Source organism: Lepidochelys kempii, chromosome 9 (assembly GCF_965140265.1).
Source record: "Lepidochelys kempii isolate rLepKem1 chromosome 9, rLepKem1.hap2, whole genome shotgun sequence".
Taxonomy (NCBI): Eukaryota; Metazoa; Chordata; order Testudines; family Cheloniidae; genus Lepidochelys; species Lepidochelys kempii.
Genome location: NC_133264.1, coordinates 11849183 through 11876714, shown reverse-complemented (window position 1 = coordinate 11876714; position 27532 = coordinate 11849183). Strand labels below are relative to the sequence as shown.

At 45.3% G+C, this 27532-nt stretch overlaps 1 protein-coding gene across 3 annotated transcripts in view; it reads right to left on the bottom strand.

Moving 5' to 3' along the window:
• The window catches only part of ZMAT3 (zinc finger matrin-type 3), a 62228-nt gene extending 35048 nt beyond the window's left edge, over positions 1-27180 (bottom strand). For 2 of the 3 annotated variants that reach the window (XM_073359325.1, XM_073359323.1), the window contains exons 1-6: positions 26969-27180; positions 17573-17893; positions 12692-12811; positions 10647-10813; positions 10421-10521; positions 5680-5851 (exon numbers count right to left, since the gene is read on the bottom strand). In XM_073359325.1, the coding sequence (XP_073215426.1) occupies positions 5680-5851; positions 10421-10521; positions 10647-10813; positions 12692-12811; positions 17573-17836 (824 nt within the window). In that variant the 5' untranslated portion in view covers positions 17837-17893; positions 26969-27180. Of the gene's footprint in view, positions 1-309; positions 5852-10420; positions 10522-10646; positions 10814-12691; positions 12812-17572; positions 17894-26968 lie in introns of those variants that run through there. The other variant, XM_073359324.1, reaches the window with a different exon arrangement.
• Positions 27181-27532: the final 352 nt, after the last annotated feature.

Below are 27532 nucleotides of genomic sequence, written 5' to 3'. Positions count from 1 at the left end.
TGGTATCCATTCTGCAGGAAAACACAATGTGATGCAAAGCCCTTCACAGTGATTTCGGCTCCTATCCTGCAAGGTGTTGAGCATCCTCAACTCCTTGTGAAGCCAAGGAGTCTTGTGGGGAGATTCAAGACTAAAATGGACTTCATAGGAGTTGGAGGCAGTCAGCGCCGCACATGGACCCTTTACCTGTGCACTAATACATATTAGGCAGCTAGTCTCAAGCACCTGTAACTCTTCTGCTAAGCGGAAGCCTGTTTAGAGCCATGCACTCACCAGCAGGAATAAAGCCAAAACACTGAAGTTGTGGAATGGTGAGAGCAAGACGATTTATTGTAGAGTGGAGAAGAGGTTCATTTTCATCAACTCAACTATTCCCCTACAGAGTTCAATGCAATAAAAAGAGGGACAAGTGTACAAAACCAACCTGACAAGAAGGCTCTAGATGAAGTACATTCAAAGCATTTGCAAATGATGCTACCATACAGTTGCAGGATACAAATTAAATCAGTTCCTTCCAAAGTGGACTGAATCGATTCTGTATCCACATTCACGATTTTGTGTTTCGTTTCAGAAACATCCATAATCCTCCCTTTCACTGCAGATGCCTTATTCATTTTTTATATAACTCCACTGGCCTCTCCTCATCACTGGGAAAAGGATTCCAGCTATTATTGTCTAACAATTGATTTAAAAGCAGATTTTTTTCTTACTTCCAATTTGATGCAGGTGGCAATCGATCCTGCTCCAGTGAAGTCAATGGGAGGTTTGCCATGACTTAAATGAAAGCAGGATCAGGTCCACGATTGTTCAATCCTGCATGCTAAATTTATTCCTGGGAACACATGGACTTTGCCAGTTGTAATAATAGTTCCTTTTGGATCCCTCTTGAAATTTGCTTTTCTTAAGGGGCAAAAGGTTTTTTCCTCATCCAGAGCATCCTTGTGGATACAGACATAAAAACATGTACATGACAAGGCATCGGCACTACAAAGTTCCTGGAGTAGTTTAAGGCTTGATCCTGTTCCACTGAAATCAATGGGAGCTTCACTGCCAATTTCAGTGGGAGCAAGTTCATGCCCTTACAGAGCAAGAGAAATATTCTTTAAAAAGCCAAGCCAGCCTAGATTGTTGTAACAAAATCTACGATTGAGAGAACATTTAGCACCCTGCTTTGTTTTGGCATGGCCAACGCAAGTATACAGTGCAGCCATGTCATTCACTTTGTACTCAGGCAATAACCCCCCTGCTGTCAATGGGAGTCTTGCCTGAGTAATGTGATGACAGGATTTTTTGCTCATGTTATTAACAGCATATTAGTGAGCCAAAATATGAATCAATGCTTACAGATCGATTCTCTCTATAATGTTCATGTAGTAAGGAAAAAAAAATCTCCTGGACTAAATTTTGCTCTTGGTAACACTGGTGTAAATCCAGAGTAACTCCACTGAAGTTAGAAGGGTTACTTCAGATTTGCAGCAGAATAACTATACACAGAACTGAGCCCCATGTTAGGTAATGATAGAACACATTTATTTGTTAATGCGTAATGACATCTAATGCTTAATACAAAAAAAACAGTACCTCTTTCTTACTCCATATAAATTATATGGATCCCATGTATTGGTCTCATTGCCTTAAAATAAAAGCTACAGCTGGAATGAAATGCATATGTATTTAAAGTTAACATTAAGATGTGCTCAATTTACTGAGTACACCATGTAGACAAAGGTTGCAATTGTGACTTAAGAAAAAGCTGGAGGCAAAACCTGAATTTGTTTGCCTTGAAAACATAAAGGAACAGTTTTATTTTATGTGAAGAAAAAAATACATATACGTGGGGAGAGGGGGGAAGAGCCACATTTTCACAAATAATAAATATCTAGTCTGATTCGAAATCAAAGTGCGCTGAAGATTTGTCTATTTAAACAAAAATAACCCATAGGATAAAGCCATAAATATTCACGAGACTGTTAATGATCAGCATAATAAAATAAATATGAATGCAATGATTATTTTTTTTTTTTTTTTTTTTTTTTAGCAGCAAAGATCATTAATCTACTGGCCAATGTGATAGCTTCACAAAAGTCCACTTCATTTTTTTTTTCCAGTCAAGAAATAAACTATTCAAGGGGGGGGGGGTCTCTAAAAAGGTGCCACGCCTGTATTCTTACTCGGTATGGTGCCTCTCCTGCTGCCCGCCGCCGCCGCCACCCCCCCCCCCTTTCTGAATGTAGATATAGCAGAATACGTTTTCCCCAAGCATTCTGAATCCTTATGTACAGAATTACTTTAATTCGCATACAGTCAGGTTATGACCTTCTCCTCTTGCTGAAGGGCCTTTGGGTTGGCTTTAACCCTTAAATCATAGGGGCATAGGACTGGAAGGGCTCTCCTGGGTCATTGAGTCCAGTCCCCTGCTATCGCAGCAACACTAATAAGGTCTAAGGTGTTTTTTCATACCTTCATGATTAGCCATTTTCTAGGTCAAGGAGAAACCACTGTGGGTGCTGTGATGGGAGGGGCAGTCTTTGGTTCCATTGTGCTCACATCAGGACTCCTGGACAGAGCAAGTCCCAGCATATCCCACATCCTTCTAGCCATGGATGCCTTTTCTCCTGCCTGGGAGACTTGTCACCAGGTGCTGTGGAGTCCCACTCCCTGCTTCACACCAGGGAACAGCAAGGGCAGAGGAGAGATGGAATTCTGGAGGTGACAACCCTCATCCCTGATGTTCCAACTGAGATTGGATGGCGGGGGAGATCTACCTGCCCGTTGGGCAGCCTCCCAAGAACAAACGTGGGAGCCCCATTGCTGGGGCATTTGAACTAGACACTGTTTTGTGAGGCAAAATGCCCCGTTGACTAGACCCTGAGCTAGACACTCTACGTATAACAGGGCTTTTCCCAGCTCTTGTTTTATTCAGTGTTGCACGAAACAATGGAAACACCATGCCATGGTTTTTGGCAAATGGACATTTAAACATGGTGCAAAAATTGTTGTGGGGAAACACGACAGGGCAACTATCGTCCACCATCTTCCGTCCTTGCACGGGGGTGTACAGCCAGGAAAATAGAGGAAAGGCCACAGTTCCACTGTGTGGAATGGGGAGCAGGTCATGCCAGAGGACTGGCATTGGAAGGACTGCACTCTCTATGGCAGCACAGGGAGGTTGGGAATGGGGCAAGCCAGTGGGCATGGCCAGGGAGCCAGCCAGGGAGAGCACAGGGGAAGGGGCTTGTGTTTGTGCTCTGCAACCCAGGATTCTGTTCTCGCACCCATTCCACCCGATGGAGTTCCTCTGTGAAAAGCCTATTTACTCAGACTTTGCACAGAGGACCAGCATTAGGTGCTATAGACACTGGAGTCTGTTACCCTGCATATAAACATGGATCAGGAGGGAACATGTGATGATTGCTGTGACTTGCATTACAGTTTAACCTCATGGAGTATAGGAGTGCTATATAAAAGACAGGGCAGTTGTGCAGTGCTCGCTGGAGGTGGCTGATGAGACAGATTACTCAAAGTCTGAAGAACAGCTTTTGAGCACGCAAGTGATACAAGCCTTTCTGTGGTGGACTGAGAAGATGAACAGAAACTCTGTTTTTTAAGGCTGAAAAAGGCTGGTGGAATGCAGGATACTAGGGAGCAGGGACCAGTGAAGGATGGCGAAAAACAGGGCTGTCTGCAACATGATACACACTAGGTCAAATTCATCCCTGCTGTAGCCCCACTGAAGTCACTGGGATTATACCTAGGGAAGAAGTTGACTCACTGCCTCCAGGAGGAGGGGACAAGCTACAGAGCACCTTTTCATTTCTAGTACCCTCCCACCCGAAAAACAAGGAGCTACACCAGCATAGAACCAGAACAGTAAAGCAGGCCTGGAAGGGAGATATCCACAGCACCTGCCTGGCTCTGACCCTACTTATTTTGGATATTAGAAAAAAGATAAGGATCATTAAATTCACCACAACTTGCGTGAATGATCAGAGGAGAGCACAGCAGCCCCACTGAGAGATCACCAGGGCGCCAGCACGGCAGCTCAGCCCGAATATCACACACAGAGAGCACGGCAGTCTAGCCCAGAGAGAACACAGGGGAGAACACGGCAGCCCAGCCCGGAGATCACATGAGGGACAGCACAGCAGCCTCGCCTGGAGATAATACATGAGAGAACACAACAGCCCAACCTGGAGATAATGGGTGCCAGCACGGCCCTCCAGCCCTAACATCACACAGGGAGAGCACTGGGAAGAACACAGCAGCCCAGCCCGGAGATTGCACAAAAGATAGTACAGCAGCCCAGCCCAGAGATAAAACAGGGGAGAACATGACAATCAGCCCAACCTGGAGATTACATTCACGCTCATTATCCCTTCCCTAAAACAAAAGACTGTAAAACGCTGCTGTTCAGAGGGAAGAAAGATAAAGGAAAGCTCAGTCTGAGACTTAGAGTAAAGGGAAGAGAGGAAATATGCCCAACATGGGCAGCTCTTCTCCAAAGGTGAATTTCACTTTGCACATATAATGTCTGTCAGGCTTAGTGCAGCTGAATGGAGTGGAGGTTGCGGCAGTTGAAATCCAATAATCCCCAATTTCCAGGGAATTATACTACATCACAGACCCACCCCCTTTACAGTTACTACTACAGGCTGGAGAACAGCACCTGACCCCCCCCTCAGCACCAATCTGATAGGGTATTAGGACCCATGATTCCTCCCCAGCCCATCCTCATTGCACCATCCATGCTGTCCTATGGAGGGCCAAGGCTCAGTACAGAGCCCCCATCAGATTATATTAGCTTCTTTGCTCTCTGGGCCCTGCACAGGCCCTGCTCCCATGCTGCATAAAGATGCCTAGTGGCTCCAGTGTGGTAAAAATCCATTGCCAAGAGCAGACCAGAATCTATCCTCCTTGACAGAGGAGCATATCTGCTGATGTGGCAGATCAGCTACTCTCCTACTGCAGATGTTAGGTTGAAATCCTCCCTAGCCACTTGAAGTCCAAACACTGGTGGGTGGCCTAGATGAGGGTGAGTGAGATAGGATCCTCCCACAGGGTATGTGCACAGCCTCTGTGCCGTACCGACAGGAATGCAGGAGGCACCTACTGTAAGGTGTATTTGAGGCTATAGCCTCTTATGCTTCTGCTAGCAGGGATGCGTGGCCAACCATGCCATTCACACATCTGCTGGCTCTGTTCCCTCCTCTCCTCTAGCCTGCCCACAAAGTCCCCCTGCTGCGGAGTGATGCTGTGGAGCACAGCTCTAGGACACGCCAAAAAGGGTGATGCGTCTCCACATACCCTGCCTGCATGGCAGAACCGTGGTAGTCCCCCCAGTGCTTCTAGGGCCTTGCACACTCATGCAACAGGGCTTGGGGGAGGACAGGGCTCCCCCAAAATGCAATGAAGAGCTTTAGATAATGAGCAAACAAACATTAAAACCACTTCACGTCCTGCAGAGCATATTCCTGCCAACAGTGATATAAAAAACCCCTAACCATACCATTAAGTTTGCAGGTATTACATGTATAGCTAGAGAGCATACTCCTATCAAATGGAGCACAAAGCAGGGCATGTGGCAAACAGCAGGCAAGACAAGCTGTTCTATCTGCAAACTACTACCAAGGGATAGCGTGTCATTGTACATAGCCAAGATTCTCCATCTCATTCCTATACCTCTGTTCAGACACCTTGCTTTTGTGCTGTTTGCTTTCTAAATGTTGTCGGAACTCCATCTCTTCGCTAGCCCCAGCATTGCACATGGAACAGTAGTACTGGCCACTTGGGGTGACACACATAGCGAGATCACGAGGAATTCGCTGGCGGGAGCGTGGATTGAAGTAGGGACCTGCAGAGAAAATAAAGGAGTCCATTTATCTGTAAGCAAGAGGAGCCCTGCAACGTTTCAAGCCTCACTTCACAATCACTAAGGACTATGAGTAAAATGTTCAAAAGCACCTAAGTGACTTGGAAGCCTAAATCCTACTTTCAAAAGTGACTTAAGCACAAAAGTGACTTAGGCCTAGATTTACAAAGGTATTTAGGCACCTACAGATACAGATAGGCACCTCGTAGAATTTTCAAAGGCACCTAACTGGCTTTGATGCTTAACTCTCACTAAAGTCAATGGGACTTAGGTCAACTTTATTTTGTACTGCAGACTTGCCCTAAGTTATGTCGACGTACAGGCACCGCAGTAATTGAATCAATTTTGCATGTCCACACTGTGCTCCTTGTGTCGGTGGTACGCATCCTCACCAGAAGCGCTTGCTCTGATTTAACTGCCAATGTGGGGCATTGTGGGACAGTTTCTAAAAGGCAGCAACAGTCCATGTAAGCAATGCAGCATCTACACTGACACTGTGTTGCCCTAACTACATTGACTTAAGTGCTACGCCTCTTGTGGAGATGCAGTTATTAAGTTGGTGTAGTGGACACGTTACATCGACGGGAGCTACATTTTACTGTAGAAGCTTACAGCGTTAGGTCGATGTAAGTTGCCTAAAGCTGTATTGTACACCAGGCTTTAGGCTCCTAAGTCACTTTTGAAAATGGGAGTTAGGCGTTTTTGAAAATTTGACCCTGTATCACTGCTCCCCCTATTTCAGAATTAGAATCAGCTTTCTGATCAGAGTAAGTTTACTGCTCGCTTAATTAAAAATAATTACGATAAGATCATATTTAATGCAATTTTAGAAGAACCGTTATATTAACTAACACAATGCTGAAAACACAGAATTAAACTAACACTCATCAGAGGGCTGTCTGAGCTAACGAGCGCTCATTAAAAGACCCGCAAAGAAAAAATAAAACCGCTGATCCAGACACTAATAAATATACTTCAAATTAAATGGTATAGAATTAAGGGCTGATTTTTCTCTCTCTTGGACAGGAAGCTGCAAATCAGGAATACCTGATGTGTGCGCTCTGTGGAGTTACACAGATATAAAATTGCAGCAAATGAGACCAGAATCAGGCCAGATTCATTCCTACACTAGGGCTAGTGCCGGCTCAGGAACAGAGAGGGAACTAACTTCACCTCTCCTCTTCTGCTGCTACTCAGGGCCAAGGTGCAAGCTGGAGCAGCCCCAGGACTCCTTTTTTCTGCTGCTATAGCCCGCTGAGTTTGTCTATACTGCAGCTAGGAGCAAGCCTCCCAGCGTGGACAGACAGACTCGCACTCGTGGGGCTTGAGCTAGTGTACTAAAAAAAAGCAGAGCGGACGCTGTGGCTCATGCTGGAGCAGGGCTCTCAAACCCAGGGGGTTGGGTGGGCTTGAGAGCTCAGCTCCAGTCTGAGCCACAACATCCACATTGCTACATTTAGTGCACTAGCTCAAGCCCCACTCGCTTGAAGCTGTCTACCTGGGCTGGGAGGCTCACTCCTAGCTGCAGTGCAGACATAACCAATGGGACTGACTCCCCACTGCTGCCATCAGCCCTGAGCTCCACCCTAGCCACATCCCCTTCTGCTCCCGATCCACCTCTTCCCTCCTCCAGTCTGTCAACCTTCAACACCCTCCCCTCGTCATGTTCCAACCCACCACTCCTCCACGTCACTCTGTCCTGCCCTAGAATGCTCCCGGCTTCTGCTGAGGCAACGCATCGCTGGCAGAGCTAGCCTTGCACTGGCCAGAGGCTCCTCTGAACTGGAGGAATTGTCTGGGCACAGGGCTGGGCACAAGAGCAAAGTGACTGTCACTCAGGGGTGAATTTCCCCCATGCGCTTTTCTCTGCTTATTCCTAGATCAAAGTTCTTTTTAAAGGGTTTTGCAGTAAATCAAAGTGCTTTTCTCCCCCTCCCCACAGCCAAAATTAGAGAACAGAATCTGTCTTTCCCATATTGGGTTTGTTCAAAGGGTGGCAAAGTCAGAGTCTGAAACACCAGAGACACTGATTCTGGGAACAGATGGCCTTGGAAGATGGCAAACCTGCTTTATCATTCTGGCCAGCAAGAATGCGAGCATGGGTTGATGTGGTACAGTCGGAGTCAAAAGCTCAGGCCCCTTGCCAAGAAAACACCAGGAAATAGCCACCACTTAAAGCAGCAACAGAGAAAGGCAGATGGGAAATTAAGTTACGAGATGAGAAACCAACCAACCAAAAGAGGCTGACAAACTGAAGTAACTTTAACTGCTGGGAGGATCAAGACGGACAGATGGGTGGAGTCAGCGAGAGCCAGACAAAGCCCTAGCACCACAAATAGCTTCTTTCTTTGCAAAGCTTCCTTTACTGAGGGGCTCACTCAGCATCTACACAAAGCTCAGGTAAACAGACTGTACGGGGACAAGGGAGTGGGGAATGGAAGGCTCCCAACTTGGGCATGGAGCACCCGTGCAACCTGCACAACCTCTGAGGTTGCAGCAATATGGGTGTGGTACCGCAGCTTGCTGTATCACTTCTAGACAGAGGCTTTGGCCAGGGGGACTGCATAATCATAGACCCACTGACTGTCTTCAAATGCCCCTTGTGAGGTAAACACACAGCCAGGGTCGGGCTGCTCACTCAGATGCCATCACTGACCACAACCCCCACCTCAGTGAAGACCTCCTGGATTACGACTGGGAGGACGGGGTGAATCCCCTGGCACTTGGTTGGTGCATGGGGCTCTCCACCCCTTGTGTCCTCCGGTGTGTACACCAGGAGGTGAGGGTAGCCTTATCGCCTGTCTCTCACGCCTTCCTCGAGCAGGCCCTGGTGGAGGGTGCTCCCTGCCCGCCCCTCACCTCTGATCCTCCAGACATCGCTATCAGGCCCCTGCCCTGCAAGCCCCCCCTCCGCACCACCCAAGCCAGCTACATGACCTGCAGTTGGTTTGTTTCTGTATCAAGCCTAGGAAGCAGCTGGACATGTTCATATTCCATACCCTTCACGTCCCACCCCGATGCCAAGTGGCAAGACCTTCTACCACCTGTGGAGGGTGAGGAGCCCTGGTCGGCCAGTCTATATTCTACCCTGGACTCCGGCCTACCAGGGATATGAGCTGGCAACTCCTGGCATGGTTCACCCACTCCCCTTCCTGACACGTGCCATTTTTGCGGTGTCACATAGACCCTGGTACACATTTACATCGAGTGCACCAGGTTGCAGCCCCTTTTCCGGCTACTCCAGAACCTTCTCCTTCGGTTCTGGCTGTACTTTTTCCTCGCACCTCCTGATCTACACTCACCCCATCTGTGGCCCCAAGAAGTGGCGAGACCTCCTCATCATTGGCCAAGGTGGCCATCCATCATGCTAGGAGAAGGATGCTGGATGGGAGGCGCTCTGTGACTGTGGGGCCTATTTTCGCTCCTCCCTCCAGTCACGTATCTGGGCACAATTACTCTGGGCCGCATCCACTGGCTCCCTGGACACCTTTGAGGAGCAGTGGGCACTGTCCAGGATTCTCTGCTGAGTGTCCCTCTCTGGCTCCCTGCTTTTACCCCTCACTCCCATCCCTACTTTTCATTCATTGTCCCCTGAATTTACCTGAGCCCTGGGCTCAGTGGCTACTCCCTTTAGGCTGGGGGAGGATCCTTTAGATGTGGGCTGGCGCAGATGTTCAACAGGTGCCCTGACTCGCCTCTCTAACAGAGTCTGCTGTGACTAAACCCTCAGGCAGGCTGCAGCAGCCAATCCCTGGACGGGGCCCAGGTCAGCCTCTCCTTGGACCCCAATTTCACAAGTAGCTTTGCCTCCCCAGATGGTGAAAATGAAGTTCATGTGACCCAATCAGTCCTCTGTCATATCTAACCCTAGGTTTGGGAAGAAAGGGGAAGTGGTGGCGGCTGATGCTGCAGGAAGGCTGTGAGGAGCCAGAGGAGAGCACAAGGCTGGCAGAGACCTGTGGATGACTCCAGGTAGGAAGGCCAAGGAGTGCCTGCTTGGGAAAGACCAGGGAGCAACCCAAAGGAACCCAGAGGAGTGATGGAAAGGAACCTGGGAGGGGCTGAAAGCTGAGCCCAGAGGGTGAGCAGAAGAATTAGAGGACAGAAGAGAAGCCCCTTAGGAAGAAGGGGTTGGGCCTAGTTTGAGACTGGGGAAAAGGCTCTGTTTTGTTTGGCTTTAACATGGATGTGGAACTCTGTTTCCCTGGAGAGTTATACTTTTGTTAAGGGCTTAGCTGGAGGGCCAAGTCATAGCAGCAAGCCACTGCAGCAGCCAAATGAGGCTGTAGAGTTTTGAAGAGCTGTGAGAAGGGGGCAAAATGAGGCAGGCCTACTGCAGAGTCGCCCCATGCCACCCTGCAGGTGGCCACCCTGTTACAGTCCCTCACGCTAGAGTTAGAACCAGTGCAGACCAGCCCGCGGAACAAGAGCTCCCTAACGCACGCTTCTGTGTTAACCAGAGCTTGGACATGGAAGAGAATTGAACCCATTAAGAAATAGTCACTGTGCGACCTATGGAGCATGTAAGTGGTGACACAAGCATTCAAGTACCTGTACTGTTTTGAACTGCATACACATTTCTTCTATTCTGCATCATCTTATAGTCGTTCCCTTCTTTCCGTGCCCTCCGTTTGCCCAGTTCTGATGTATCCCTGAAGGTTAAAAAAATACATACAGCTGTGTTTTAAAGCTCTCTGAGATACATTAATAGAGATTGCTGGAGTCATGGCTGCACACGTTCAGGCCAGCCTTAATGTAAAGGTTGAACAATACCTACGGGAATGAGTTGCTCTGTGCTTCTGCCAGGCGTAGCCTCTTGGCATGATTCTTTCCTTGGTAGTGAGCCTGGGCCACAGCCGGGGAACTAAATGAGGCATCACAAAGCTTGCAGTAATCATTCTCTGTGGCCATGATCACTCGGCCTCCTGGTTTAGAGGCACCCATCTATCAGCAAAAGGGAGGGAAAGTTTCATATGCAAACATAGGAGACTTCATTCTTTGAAATAACTGAGCCAGGCTCAATGAAGTTGACCCCTCTCAGCAAGCTGGTGGAAGATTAGAACTTCAGGTTCACTGCACAGTGTTCCCCAAATTCTTTCCCTTGTGGGAGTAGGTTTTGCCTCTCCTTGGCTCCAGCTGGGAGTTTGGCCCCCTGAACCTGCACATCCCTAAGATCCACACAGATCTCTGAGAATCAAATGGAGATTAAAACTATCTGTGCAGAGGCCCTGTACCTCTGCACTGGCTCTGGCGCCTCTTGCTCCTACTTCCAGCTTCCTCACAGGCTTGACTCCTCTGCCTACCTCTGCCCCTGGGAGCTCCCTGAAAGGAGAGTCCACAGCACTCAGGGCGGTCTGTGTCCAGACTACCTACCCCCTAACTGGATCTCCAGCCCAGCCAAGAACCTTCCACGGGTTGCAGAGAAACAACTGACCCCTCCTCACACCTTGCCTATGGACAGCGGGAGTTCCATATGCAAATTTTAGAGGAATGATCCAGTCCCGAGTAAGCTCAGTCCTCAGGATTTCCCAGTGCATTATGGGGCGTGATCTTGTCTGTCTACTTAGAATGTAAGCTGATTGGGGCAGTAACTGAATCTTTTTGGTGTTTTGTACATCACCAAGGAAACAGTATTTCCCAAATAGTGTGGATAACCATGATTTACTCATTGACCTTGCCAGTGCTACACTTTCTAAGGTGCAGTTTCTTTGGCCCTCGTTTTGATACTTCATATGCTTCTAACTAGACCCTCCTCCCAAAAAAACTCTAGAATTCTGGCTTGCATCGTACAATATGAACATCTTCTACGCAGCTGGCTCAAACCTGGCTTTCTTTTTTTCTGAGAATTAGTTCCTCAAACAAGGCAGAGCAGCCACCCCAGCTGTTGGGAAGCAGCAAAGTACACTTGTAACATGCAAGGGCTTGGGGCAGGGCCTGCTCTAATGCCAACTGAAGCTAATGGAAAGACTCCCATTCACTTCAGTAAGCTTTGGATTAGGTTCTTTTTGCATGTCAACAGGTCTCCCACAGCCTCAGTGTCTGGCCCCAGCAACCATATAACAACCTACTACTTACTCACAGTTAAGGAATTCATTCTCCTTTAGTTTAAGTGGTAGAGGCCCATGCTTTTGGTGCTGAAGGCCCCAGCTTTGATCCCTGCTGACCAACACGCAATGACATGCAAGTGTCAGGTGTGGAGAACATTTGATTTACCCCTTGAGCTAATGCGGCATGCACTCTTGCTCTACATGTGCCTGCCATTGGGCAGTTCATGGGACAGCATTAATCTGGACCCCAGAGGGGGCCATTCACTCATGCTGCGATTGGAGAAAGTGCCACAAAAGTAGCTATTTAGGGAGGGAAATGATGGCCCAGTGCAGTTGGTGCTAGAATCTAAGCACCTTTTCTACATAAGCACCGAGGTGCAGCCTCACTTCGATGCACAGGAGATGGCTAGGCAAGGGGAGGATATTCCACAAACACACACAAATGAAGGACATGACGATGAGTGTTTTCCATGGCTTTAAACAGCCATAATCAGCACAGCATCTGATTCACACAGGTATCATAGGATTTGCCATACAGGATTAGATCAGTGGCTCAGTGAGTCAAGTCCCCTGTATCCAGGAGCGGTCAATACCTGATGCTTCAGAAGAATGTAAAGGCACACACCAGTCCAATTGCACCATGCTGGACATAGTGGGGAAGATTCCTCTGACCCCTGCAGCAATCCCACCCCAAAGCATGAGACCTAGTTACCCTTGTCATAGGGGGTACTGAACATGTAAGCAGCACAGCCTCGCTCATCTCTCCAGGCCTTACCTGAGCTGGATGGGAGACAATCTGAGGCACGGCAGGCTCCACTGAATTGCTCATTCTGGCAGGAGCTGGGCAACTATTTGCAGCATAGTAATTCCGAAGTTTCTTACTATGGTTTTTACCCTGGAAACAGAACTCAAATTAATCACTGTCCAGGTGGTAGCGTGCCACCTGTATATAGCAGCTAGAGGACTCAGCTAAGAGGCTGAAATGTAAACGTAGTCATGACATCAGCAGCTCGGATACAGGCTCTGATCCGGAGAGGGGCTGAGCAATCTCAACTCCCATTGATTGCAATGGGAGATTAGAGTGCTTGAGATTCCTCATGAGATGCTCAGTACCTGGCAGGGCTGGGTCTCAGGATGAGGTATGTACCTCCTGACACTAGCAGTGAAAGGGTGAAGGGGAGCCCAATTAGCCCATTCTGTTGCACCTGGCGTGAAGACAGGTAATTGAGGATTAGACCCAGCTCTGAAGAACCAACCTGGGTGGCTTCTATAAAGAAAGGCTGCAAAGCAATAAGGAGAGGAGACCTAGGAGAGAGGTAGTTGGGTGTTTCCTCTCTGGGAAAGAAAACACAGAGAGGCCTGCACCTTCAGACCATCCCTGAAGGCAGAAGGTAGCTGGGAAGGAGACTCCTGAAGCAGACCAGGGAAAAGAGAGGCTCCAGGGAGATAACATGGGACATGCTTTCCAGGCCAGCCAGCAAACCTAAGGGATGAACCTACAAAATTCTGCCTGCAAAAATTAGAAGCTGCTTTGAAAATCCATCCCAGTAATACAGAAAGACACTCAGGTCGCCCCATCTCATTAAAGCCCTTCCTGTTCAGTACACTCCTCTAGAAAAACCAAAGTGAAAATTATTGCAACATACCCAAAGGTCAGCAAACTGGCACTCTGTTGGACTTGGGAAGGGGGAGTGAATTGAAGACTCTTAGACCACCCACCCCAAATGATCATAACTAGAAGTTGTGAGAAGTTGAGCGTCCAATATGATGGTGTTCTTACCAGGCAGAAGCACAAAGTGAGAGATGAGGAGTACTTGTGGCACCTTAGAGACTAACCAATTTATTTGAGCATAAGCTTTCGTGAGCTACAGCTCACTTCATTGGATGCATACTGTGGAAACTGCAGAAGACATTATATACACAGAGACCATGAAACAATACCTCCTCCCACCCCGCTCTCCTGCTGGTAACAGCTTATCTAAAGTGATCACTCTCCTTACAATGTGTATGATAATCAAGTTGGGCCATTTCCAGCACAAATCCAGGTTTTCTCACCCCCCCCACCCCTCCCCCCCCCACAAACTCACTCTCCTGCTGGCAATAGCTCATCCAAACTGACCACTCTCCTTACAATGTGTATGATAATCAAGGTGGGCCATCTCCAGCATAAATCCAAGTTTAACCAGAACGTCTGAGGGGGGAGGGTTAGGAAAAAACAAGGGGAAATAGGCTACCTTGCATAATGACTTAGCCACTCCCAGTCTCTATTTAAGCCTAAATTAATAGTATCCAATTTGCAAACAAATTCCAATTCAGCAGTTTCTCGCTGGAGTCTGGATTTGAAGTTTTTTTGTTGTAAGATAGCGACCTTCATGTCTGTAATTGTGTGACCAGAAAGATTGAAGTGTTCTCCGACTGGTTTATGAACGTTATAATTCTTGACATCTTCTATCAAGCATTCTTACAACTACAATACCCACCTGCGGAAGTGAAGAAACAGATTGATAGAGCCAGAAGAGTTCCCAGAAGTCACCTACTACAGGACAGGCCTAACAAAGAAAATAACAGAACGCCACTAGCCGTCACCTTCAGCCCCCAACTAAAACCCCTCCAACGCATTATTAAGGATCTACAACCTATTCTGAAGGATGACCCAGCATTCTCACAAATCTTGGGAGACAGGCCAGTCCTTGCCTACAGACAGCCCCCCAACCTGAAGCAAATACTCATCAACAACCACATACCACACAACAGAATGTTGGATCATATTAAAGAAGTTCTGTATTAAAATCACAAATGAGTTTGATTCCCCAGAGTTTAAATTCCAGGGTATTACTAATTAAGAGGTCTCTTGGTTTTTGGTACTGTTTCTCTCCCTCTATGTGTGAAACTTGCAAGCTGCTAACTGTGTTAGTACATTCTAAGACAGAGTCTGTTCTCAAAGCAATTCACAGAGAGAGAGACTCAAAGCAATACTCTAACAACAGAAACAGCACCCAGAGACTCCCCGCCCTTTTGTTGTATTAACAACTGTGATTAAAATAGAGATAGAGGATGTATGTGGATGGATGCTTGGTGTAGATAATAACTGAATGATCAGGGAGGTGCCAGCCTAAGAATCCAGTGTCCATCGGCTGAAGAAGGCGTCAAGTGGAAATAACCAGAGGACCCCCCGGAGGGCAGACTGGAATCCACCCAACAGCCTCAAGAATGGGAGAACCAAAGAACAAGATAACATCTTGGAGCCGTCAGGAATGTGCTATCTGCTGATTGATTCAGCAACAGCATGATGAAGCAATTCCCATAGACTGCCATAGGAAGAAATTCCTATAAAAATAGACTCTAAAAAGTGAGAACTTTGGGGTCTGATTCTGCAAACCAACTTCCAGGAGCATCAGATGAGCATCTGACAAGGCCCTGCTCCCTCCTCATGTCCAGGCCACCTGGCCAGTGGCTTGGCATGAGCAACTCTAAGGCTGGTAACTATAACAACCTTGCAGAACCTGTGTGTGGGTGTGTGGGTGTGTTTGTATGAATGAATGTGTGAATAAATATGAGATTGAATGGAATGTTATAGCTATAACTAACTGCTTACTATGATTCTTTCTGTATTCACAATAAATGTGGTATTTTGCCTTTTTCCCTTTAATAAGATCCTGCTGGTTTTTATTTTATTGGTATAACAAGAACCACTAACCCAGGAACCTATCCTTGCAACAAAGCCCGTTGCCAACTGTGCCCACATTCAGGGGACACCATCACAGGGCCTAATAACATCAGCCACACTATCAGAGGCTAGTTCACCTGCACATCTACCAATGTGATATATGCCATCATGTGCCAGCAATGCCCCTCTGCCATGTACATTGGTCAAACTGGACAGTCTCTACATAAAAGAATAAATGGACACAAATCAGATGTCAAGAATTATAACATTCATAAACCAGTTGGAGAACACTTCAATCTCTCTGGTAATGCAATTACAGACATGAAGGTCGCTATCTTACAACAAAAAAACTTCAAATCCAGACTCCAGCGAGAAACTGCTGAACTGGAATTCATTTGCAAATTGGATACTATTAATTTAGGCTTAAATAGAGACTGGGAGTGGCTAAGTCATTATGCAAGGTAGCCTATTTCCCCTTGTTTTTTCCTAACCCTCCCCCCTCAGACGTTCTGGTTAAACTTGGATTTATGCTGGAGATGGCCCACCTTGATTATCATACACATTGTGAGGAGAGTGGTCAGTTTGGATGAGCTATTGCCAGCAGGAGAGTGAGTTTGGGGGGGGGGGGCTGAGAAAACCTGGATTTGTGCTGGAAATGGCCCACCTTGATTTTCATACACATTGTAAAGAGAGTGGTCACTTTGGATGGGCTATTACCAGCAGGAGAGTGAGTTTGTGGGGGGGGGGGGGGGAGGGTGAGAAAACCTGGATTTGTGCTGGAAATGGCCCAACTTGATTATCATACACATTGTAAGGAGAGTGATCACTTTAGATAAGCTATTACCAGCAGGAGAGTGGGGTGGGAGGAGGTATTGTTTCATGGTCTCTGTGTATATAATGTCTTCTGCAGTTTCCACAGTATGCATCTGATGAAGTAAGCTGTAGCTCACGAAAGCTTATGCTCAAATAAATTGGTTAGTCTCTAAGGTGCCACAAGTACTCCTTTTCTTTTTGCGAATACAGACTAACACGGCTGTTACTCTGAAAAGTGAGAGATGATCTCTGGGGACCCATATCATGAATCATATCAAAAGAAATGTACATTGGGGTAGAGAAGCTGGCTAATCCAATGGTGTCTGTCATATACTACACCCCCATTTGTATAATGAAGCCCCACTCAGAGACAAGACCAGTTCAAGTGAACCATATGCATGGTGTTTGGTGTGAAGAGCAAGGTAGTGACTTCATTCTTAAAGCACCCTCTGCTGTCTGAGTTACAAAGAGCATACTCCCCAGTCTCAACAGAGCCTGTTCAATCAGTCTCCCGGGGGACATAAACCTGCTAAACTGGCATCCGCTGATAAAAGCAGCAAAGCTGGGAGAAAAGATGGGTAATCAACATTTTTAAAATATATTTTTAAATTAGAACTGGAAGGAAAATCAGAACTTTCTGTTGGCCTTAGTTGAACTGGAGAATCTGGTTAGATTCCTGCTGCCTTTCGCCCTTTATTCCCCAGATTCCCCACTTCCACTCAGGACCAAAGCGCACGGGGTTTTGCTTTCTCATTCTCCTGTGACGGGGGGAGGAATGAAAAACTTTAACAAATACATTTTCCATTATTTTGGTTGAAAGGGCAACATTTTTCATGATGGAAAAAAAGTTTTGATGAAAAAATTGTGATGAGCTCCAGCCTAAAGCAAAAAGAGGACAAGCAACTCATTAGGGCCCCACTCTTAAACCCTGTATAACCTCAGTAACCCTCCTTCAGGCATGGGAGCAAAAAGAGGGGCTTCATCTGCCCACATGCCCCACCTGCCTCTGGCAGTGGGACCAGAAGGGGAGGAAGTCCTGGCACATGACTCCCTCACTTATGGCAGGTTGCAGCCCTACAATTCATAAGGCTTGCCCTACATCTCATATTGAAAGAGTGGTAGACACCTCACAGGAACAACTAATCTGAACATCTTTCTTCTTTTGCTTCTCCTTACCTGGTAATGCGCCTGGGCTTGCTGTGCTGAATTCAGAGTGACATTGCAAAGTTTACAACACAGAGGCTTACATAGTTCCTCCAGCACAGGATCCTTTGCCAGCTCCTCTTCTTGTGAGTGCTGCAAGGAAGGCCCTAGTCCAAAAGGTTTCTGTGGGGACAGTGGTGAGTTGGCTCTTGGCCTTGTGGCCACTGACATAGGAAGAGATGAAGGCTTCTCAGGACGAGGATGAGGAGGAAGTCCTGCCTGCTGCAAAACAATCATTGGCTGGGAGGACTGCTGGCATGTTACTGTTGAAGGAGGAAGAACTCTTCTTCAGCTCTGAAGCAGAAAAAAGACACAGGCTCAAATAAACAGCATCCTTTTCACAGTGTGAATGTTCAAGATTGGGGCCAACTTTGCCACTTTCACTCCAGCTGCTCTGTGTCCCTCCAACAATGCAAAGCAGCCATGAACCCAGTTTAACGAGAAGTTAAGATGAGTTTATAGCTTCTGCTTCACTGGAGCAGGGCAAAGCTGCTGCAGTCAGCCTGTTAATCCAGCCTCAGATATTTTTTTAGGCAAGACGACACAGATTAAAATCTGGGTTTAGCTATTAATAAAGGCAATGACATCCTCCTGGAAATTTAAGTGGACTACTAAAAACTTATAATATCTGAACAACAAACAAAATGAGAACTCACCAGGCATAAGCTTCCAGATGCAAGAAAATATCATTCTGCCATATTTGTGCTACCATGGGAGGCCCTGAGCCTACATTTGTTTGTGCAGTGACTCACTGCTGAGCTCATGCAGAGGCCCATTGAAGCATTGCTCCCAAGGGTAAACACGTGCAGTACTGGGGCCTTAGGCCCTTTCCCAAACCCAAGAAGCGGTGGGCTCTGTGCCAACGAGTTCACAATCTAAGAAATAAACTAATACTGCAATATGTGTTGTTGCTTGGTACCTTGTCAATCATTTGGAAGTAGCTGTGTATGTTCTGAATAGTAAACCCCATACAAAGCCTTCCTATATATCAACTTCAGGAAAATATGTCAAAATTGACTTTTTTCCAGTAAATAAAAACACTGAGGGAGACACCTTGTTCTAACCAGTAGACAACAGTATCAGGAGTCACTTCCTCTGGGTTCCATTCCACACTCTGCAACTGTCTTGTGGCATGACCTTGAGCAGTTTCTCCATGCCTTCACCTACTGAGTATCTGAATCCTTTTCACACTATCAAACATCGCTTAGAGCATGTATAAGACCCTGCCATCCCTGTCTGTCCTGGGCTGCTCTTTGCATGTCCTCTGTGTTAAGTCCCATAGTCATCCCTCTCTCATGTTCAATGGAGGGATTCTTTCACTCCGCCTCTCTTGCGTATTCCTCCAGTTGCCCAATGGTACGCCTGCCATGGCAGATGCTCTGGTTACATTCTTAATACATCCCAGATATTTACATTGTCTTCTCTGGATAACTTTGGAGTTAAAAAGTTGTTGAACTTTGACAAATCTCCTCATTTGTTACAACTTCATTCAATTTAATACCTACCATTTTCCTGAGGCATTTGCTATTGAAAGCATTTGGATATCTGTCTCTTCTTCTGGCAGATTTTACTAAGTACAATGCAATATTAAAAACTACTTCATATTTTCTTAGGTTTGGAAGATTATCTCAGATTAGCACTTATTCAGTTTATTTCTCAATCAGTTTATTTCTTAGGAACCCCCTTAAATTTCCAACAAGAAGCTTTGAAAGGCTTAATTAATTGATGTTTGCAAATTGTGTTGAAACCCTGTGATGAACATTGCTAGGTTAATGCAAAGTGGAAGTATTAGTGTGAATCAAGACAGAGCCACTTTCGTTAAGATTATGTTAGCTTCTCATCATAACCCCACTTACCAATAAACAGGATTTGATATCTTGGCCATTTCAAATCACATCAAGCTAAAATTGCATTCCGGGATGCCATATTTGTACTATCTTTAAGAAAAAGTGATTTAAATACAGGGACCTACCCTTACTTTTCTAAATAGGCAATCCTTAATTTATATTGCAAGTAACATTTTCAGAAGTATCTTAGGTGCCTAAGACCCATTTTCAAAAGTGACTGTGGTTCTTAGGCCCAGATCCTCAGAAGTATTTATGCCTGAGGGCCAGATTTCAAAGGTATTTAGGCACCTAAAGATGCACATAGGTGCCTACTGGGATTTCCAAAAGCACCTAAACAGATTAGACACCTAACTCCTACTGAAATCAATATGAGGTTGGCATCTAACCTACTTAGGCACTTCTGAAAGTCTCATGAGGCACTTATTTACATCTTTAGGTGCCTAAATACCTTTCAAATTCTGGCCTGTGAGAACCTATGTGAATGGGCCTTAGGTACTTGGACACCTCAGACACTTTTGAAAATGGGATTTAGGAGTCTAAGCCACTTAGGCACTTTTGAAAATGTTTGTGTTGTTGTTTTTGCACACACGGACCCCAGTTCTGCAATTGGCTCCTTGTAAGCAAATCCCTGGGCCTGTACAGGACAAGCTGCAGAACCGAAGCTCAAGTTCCAGTGAACAATATTGCTTTAAAGTTTTCTGAGTATTTCTAGGGTCTAAAGGGGGGAAAACCCACAAAAAATGAAGCACACATATACATGCCTTTGGAAATGGGTGGACAATAAAGCCTTTTGAATGTTCTATTTCTGCAATGCACCTCCCTTGTCAAGGTGCTGTGCTCCCTACTAAAATCAATTTCTAAATATTAATTCAAATGCAATCCAAAAACCCCCAAAGAACCTCACTAAAATTAACAACTGAAATAAATTTGAGGATGTTCAATGCAGAAGCTAAAGAGGAAAGAAGGGAATGGATGGAAAAGTTGCAATTAGAGGGAAGTGGTTGTTCTAAAAGACACCGAAGGAGGGGAGGTGTTTAATGGTGGGCTGAGAGATGGACTGCTGGGTTATATGGTGAAGTGAATTCCACACCCTAGGGCCCAGCACAACAAAGACACTAATTGCATATTCTAAGTACGTTGGTGGGGTTCCTAAAAGGATAATCGTGTCATAGCAGAGATCCGCTTCAAGATGAAGTTCAAGGAAGACGTTTCAAATATAGTCAGGGAGCCTACCTTGTTGCAGCCTTTAAAAACCAACAGTACCAGCTAACAATTAGTGTCCCACTGCACGGGCAGCCAGAGCAAAGAATGCCGAGTGGACAGAATGTGAACGTGACTGTTAGACCAGTGAGAAAAGGGATGCTGGATTCCGAACAAGTGGCAAACAGTGGAGCAGCTCTGCTGTTAGCCCTCACGAGAGGGAATTTCATCAGCTGAGCATATGAGACACAAAGGCAGGGTTTGCTGTTGTGAGGTTACCCTGAAATAAATCTCCTGTCCATCACCTGTGCAAACTGTGCAGTGCAAGTGCAAAAAAGTTCCTATCACATGGAACACATGGAGGGTGGGGGTGGAACTTCCTAGAGAGGGCATGACTGACTCACTGCTTCTAATCACACCCTCTCAACTAGAATGAGCCTTCTTGTAGTAACTAACTCTATCCAGCAGCAAGACTTCATAACCAATCCTGGGAACACAGAAGTTTTAATGTGTCCAGAGAAGATAGTTCAAACAACCCTCCAGGCCAGAGACTTGAACTGTGCAGTCCACAGGGCAACAGATGTACAGCTGTGCCTACATCCCATAGTAAGGAATTATCTGGTTAAAAGAGCTCAGTATATATATGGAACAACATGGGTGATAAAGGGACCTTTGATGGTGAGGCCTCATCTGGAGTACTGTGTCCAGTTTTGGGCCCCACGCTACAAGAAGGATGTTAAAAAATTGGAAAGAGTCCAGAGGAGGGCAACAAAAATGATTAGGGGGCTGGAGCACATGACTTATGAGGAGAGGCTGAGGGAGCTGGGATTGTTTAGTCTGCAGAAGAGAAGAATGAGGGGGGATTTGATAGCTGCTTTCAACTACCTGAAAGGGGGTTCCAAAGAGGATGGCTCTAGACTGTTCTCAATGGTAGCAGATGACAGAACGAGGAGTAATGGTCTCAAGTTGCAGTGGGGGAGGTTTAGATTGGATATTAGGAAAAACTTTTTCGCTAAGAGGGTGGTGAAATACTGGAATGCGTTACCTAGGGAGGTGGTAGAATCTCCTTCCTTAGAGGTTTTTAAGGTCAGGCTTGACAAAGCCCTGGCTGGGACGATTTAACTGGGAATTGGTCCTGCTTCGAGCAGGGGGTTGGACTAGATGACCTTCTGGGGTCCCTTCCAACCCTGATATTCTATGATTCTATGATTCTATGAAGGACACAGCATTTCAAATCCCATATTATCACCATGGACTGACTCCTCTCTTCTAGGTAAGACTGCAGAGCAACTCCGGACACACTAGCTATGTTCCTTAGCTGTCAAAGCAGCAACCATGGTCACTCATATAAAAAGATGTTAAGAAATCCACCATGACCAAAATGACATGCTGATCCTGATTTAAAACCACTGGGAGATCATTCGTGAGCCTGACAAGTGTGATCTCAAATCCAAAAAATGCCAGTCGTAAAATGGGAACTATCCAGGATGCCACTAATGTCCAAGTGCTCCTGGACTGGAATAGCCACAGCCTTCTCAATCTTGTTCCCTGAAAGTGGGGGATTTGACAGCTGGCAAGCACTTCAGTGTCAAGAGATGGCTTCTTAAGGAGGGGGGTGGACATCTGCCTGTCTAAGGATAATTAACATTTTTCTCTTGTTAAGTGAAGCATTGGTGATATCTCTCAATGATGGTGGCAAAGTCACATCATTGTCAAGATGGACAGAAGTCAAAACTGCAGGCAGTATGCCACAGGGAATTCCAGAGGACAAGGAAATCAGAGATCAGGTGAGATAGTCTATTGGGAACCCATGGCTTTACCAGTCAAAAGATACAGAGACTAGAACCACATTGTCTCATCTGTGTAAAAAGGTAACTAACTCACCATTATAATCAGTTGAAGGAACTGCTAATTGAACAAGGCCATCTGAAGTAATCTGATTGCACACTATCCAAAAGAGTTCAGCTGGAATGTGCATTACAGAAGGTCTAAGCCTGAGGACAAGTAACATCTCCTAGCCTCACTGTCAGTGATTCTATATGCCTGCATAAAATCCTTTAACAGAAAAAGATCAGACACCAGGTAATTATCCCAGTGACCTTATTGCCAACATATGCTCACCATTAAATAACCATTACATAACCGTGGTCTCCATATTTAGCAAACTGTGATGCTACAGCAAGGGGAAAGGGAGTCATGACCCAGCACCAATATGAAGGTCTCAGAAAAGCCACAGAATTCAATAGCCTCCAAGGCCATGAATCTGTAGCACTGGTATGGCGTCTGCATTGACATAGATAAGGTGATGATTGAACTACCCAACATAAAGCTGTAGTCTACCATCAGTGGGTGTTCTCTTTGACCTTCAGGGTAAAACCCACAAGGTGAAATCCTTGCCCCATTAAAGTCAAAGGCAAAACTTTCATTGATTTTAATTAGGCCAGCATTTCTCCCAGAGAGTCCTTTCACTTCCACTCAATAGAGCATTTGAAAGAAACTGACCAATTTTTTTATATTATCATATTGACACTGCAAGCCAATAATAATCAGATTATAAAGTTACAATGTGACTGGTAAAACAATAGGAGTACTTGTGGCACCTTAGAGACTAACCAATTTATTTGAGCATAAGCTTTCGTGAGCTACAGCTCACTTCATCGGACGCATACTGTGGAAAGTTTAGAAGATCTTATTATATACACACAAAGCATGAAAAAATACCTCCTCCCACCCCATTCTCCTGCTGGTAATAGCTTATCTAAAGTGATCACTCTCCTTACAATGTGTATGATAATCAAGCTGGGCCATTTCCAACACAAATCCAGGTTTTCTCACACACACACCCCCCACACACACAAACCCACTCTCCTGCTGGTAATAGCTTATCCAAAGTGACCACTCTCCTTACATTTTTTCTTTTTGCAAGGAGAGTGGTCACTTTAGATAAGCTATTACCAGCAGGAGAGTGAGTTTGTGTGGTGGGGGCGGGGGGGGAGAAAACCTGGATTTGTGCTGGAAATGGCCCAACTTGATTATCATACACATTGTAAGGAGAGTGATCACTTTAGATAAGCTATTACCAGCAGGAGAGTGGGGTGGGAGGAGGTATTTTTTCGTATTTTTTCATGCTTTGTGTGTATATAATAAGATCTTCTAAACTTTCCACAGTATGCATCCGATGAAGTGAGCTGTAGCTCACGAAAGCTTATGCTCAAATAAATTGGTTAGTCCCTAAGGTGCCACAAGTACTCCTTTTCTTTTTGCGAATACAGACTAACTCGGCTGTTACTCTGAAACCTGGTAAAACAATGTCAGTACAAGTCTAGAACAATGCCTTAGAACATCATCAGATCATATTAAATGTCTGTAACAGCAATGACTTTAGGAAATGAAAGGAAATCATATCACTGGAAGCTAGTGAAAACCATAAATGCATCATGCTTTGAAGCCTCTGCTCAGGAATGCTTTTTCTCCAGGAATAAAGATTGCTCAAAGCTCACAGAGCTGAAGATTCATTAACATTTCTTCTCTTCTCAGCACAGTGTCTGGATTTTAATATAATTGCATCTAAAAGTCTGTTAAGAGAACAGTAAGCACTCAAAGCCGTGAAATGACATAGTTAAGGTTGCTCTCGCAGCCTTAACATTGCCCTTTGGCTTGTATCCTTTTACAGCACAATCTTTAATGACATGCTTTCGTAGTGTTTCTCAATACTATACAATTTTTCTGTATAATCTTAGGAGCAGATTGTGACCCCTTTATTCACAGTATTAAGCTGTCATTCACACGAGTAATCAATCGCATGTACAGGTGCCATTTCTTCTCATTTTTAAAATGTGTTTATACTTACTCTTTTCATTAACTCAGTGATGAGAACAATCTTTACTGTTTTAAGGTACAGTCCTGCAAAGTGTTGCACACTCTGGTTCTGATCCAGCAAAGAACTTAAGCCTGTGCTTCACTTTAAGCATTTGAGTTATCCCATTGGGATAACAGTCCATGGGATAATGCTCTTTCACTTTTTATAAATAAATTCTCTTCTCTCTATAACTATCTTAATCATTGAGTCAACAACTATGTACTATATAATATTGTTTCTAACCACCAGTATAGTTTACCATGGGTTCAGCTCAGGGCATAACTGTTAACTCTGAGACAGAGTCAGCCCCCCTTACTCACATTGAGTAGTATTGTACTCTGCAGGTAGTCCCATTAATTTCAATGGAATGACAGGTGGAACAAAGAGTTATTCATTTGTGATCATGGGTTACATAATTTGGACCTATAAAATTAATTTAGCTACACATTTAGATGACCTAGACATGCCAGCAAATTTGTATTATTACTCTATTATATATAATGAAGTGATTTTCATTTGCGGTAAAAGCAGTTTACACTGTTCCAGCAATGGAAAGTGGCCTTAAATTAGATGTAAATATAGTTTACTCTCACTTTAAGCCTACTTTACAAAGCAAGCACAGTCTAAAGTAGCTTTGGAGTAAATGAGAACCAGGCCCAATCTGCTGTATCTTGTATAAGAAGTGTCTGCTATTAGTTTCATGAACTCTGGCTATCATACACAGTACAGTTCACAGCACTACAACATGTAGGGGAAAAAATTATGACATGACCTTATTTGAGAAATGGTATGTAATTAAAGACTTTTTGCAGTGGATTAAGTGGATTACGGGGCAGAATTAAGGTTACATATGCAATTTTAACATTACCATTTCCTGACTTTTGACAGGAATGTTGATTTTTCTTTAAAGGCACAGTGCTAGGATGTTTTTAGTTGGCTGGTTTAGAGAAATATGTAAGAAAAAGAAGATCCATATCTAGAACTACTTGTCTAGGCCCCACTGTAACACCCCATCCACCTTACTAGGTCCACAATGTACTACATCTCCACACTGTAGGAAGTTAGCAGGAGAGATTCCCTCTCCCTTTAGAAGCCATGCCATTTTTAGCTTACGAGATGACCAATGACCCTGCATTATTCTCTGCCCAACTTCAGTAAAGGCTCAGTTGTGCCTTTAAGACACAACTGGAGCTGCAGTTCCCCAGGGTGAGTTCCAGGAGGCATTCTGCCACCGGAAGACAGGACGCCTCCTGGATCTCACTGTCATGCCCACTGCTACACATCGTTATGGGTTTCAGCACACTTCCTCCTGTGTGTTCCACAGGACAATGCAGAGGGATTCAGCCAGGTAAGTCCACCTACTTCCTACCCCTTTAGAGTGCTGTGTGCCCCTGGGAGAGTATGGAAGGAGCTGATTCTGCACTTCCCTGAACACAGAGATCACAATTGTACCTGGCCTTTGTGTGTGCCATACAAGAGGGGAGGAAGGTTCTATACATTCACTACCCTCTGCAACCCCGAGAAAAATGTCAGGCACGATCTAGGCCCAAAAGCTTTTCACAGCACAGTTAAGTTCGTCAAGCACGTACACACGATACAGCCTTCCTTAGTGGCAGATTTTATGAATATAGTGGGAAAATTCCTTATGAAATGCACTCTACAAAGGCTGAGTGCAATTTTTTAAAAGCTCATAACTCAGTCAAATCAAATTTCTGTGCCAAGTTTTCCTGACTGTTTCCAGCTGTTTCAGTGATGGAGTTAATCAAACAGTCACTATTTATTTATTTATTTTTTAAATGAGAAAGTGTATTTTTTTTCTCCAGGCTTCTCGTACTCCAGAATGAATGTACTTGTTTTTACTGAAACTTTCCCAATACATTCACCCTTGGTCAGAGATCAAGCCTGACAAATTTCAGCCTGAAAGATGAAGGCTTCATACAGTACTAAGTGACTGAACACAGGGCATTAGAATGGAAACAACTTTCATGACAGTGGTCACTGACTCTAGACTTCTGTAGATGCAAAACAAGTAACACAAAGGGCAAGGAAACATTTTGTTACCTAATACATCATTATGAGACTATACATCATGATGTAAAAACTGACATTCTAGCAAATGTATTTATGCAAAATTGGAAGCTTTACAATCCCCATGACTTACATTCTAATTAAAATCGGATGCATCTGTTGTTATCTTGAAATGGTTGCAATTCAAGAGAGAATTCAAGATGCAATTTGGGAAACATACATGCAAAACATAGCATCCAAAAACTGATGCAATATGCAGACATGCAAAACATACATGCAACATAAATACCCACATTCAAAACAAACATGGAAAATCCCACAAATGAACAAGTGGAACATATACATAACACTGCTTGTGGTGAGATTTACCTCCCTATTATTGCCAATGTCCTGACTACTCTAATAAATGCATACACCCAAGTATAATGCACTTACTAGAATCCCCTGGTTCTGGGAGCAGGGACTCAGAGAAGCAATCTGCAGGCAATCCCCTGTACCTAGAGCTGGCCAGCCCTGCACATCCCCAGCTGAGATCTTCACCTCCTCCTTTCTTCCTTTTTCATGACAACTTAAGTCGGGTTGCTCCCCACTAGAGCTGAGGGGCCGGCAGTCAGAAAAGTCAGAACAACCGGACAGAGGGAAACAGCTGCAGGAAGTGACTGCAGATCAGGGGGAGGAATAGGGGAGGAGACTCGGGGAAACTGCCTCTAGTATCTCTGCCAGGGCGCATGAGCCTCGGAGCTCTGGAGAGGAGCAAATATTGCTGCTGATGCTGTGTACAAAGCGATGCTGCAGCTAAACCCCCAGGCTCACTGGAAAGCCCATGGAAGGCAGATCGGTGACAGACGCTAAGGGATCGCTTCCTTGCCCTTTGCCGGGATTTGCACAGCTTGCCATGCCAGGAAAGTACTACGGATTGGAATGGAATTCGTAGGAGGGGAGTAACTAGAGAGAGGAGGGGCTGGGGAAATCATGAGTGAGAGGAGCCATCACCAAGGG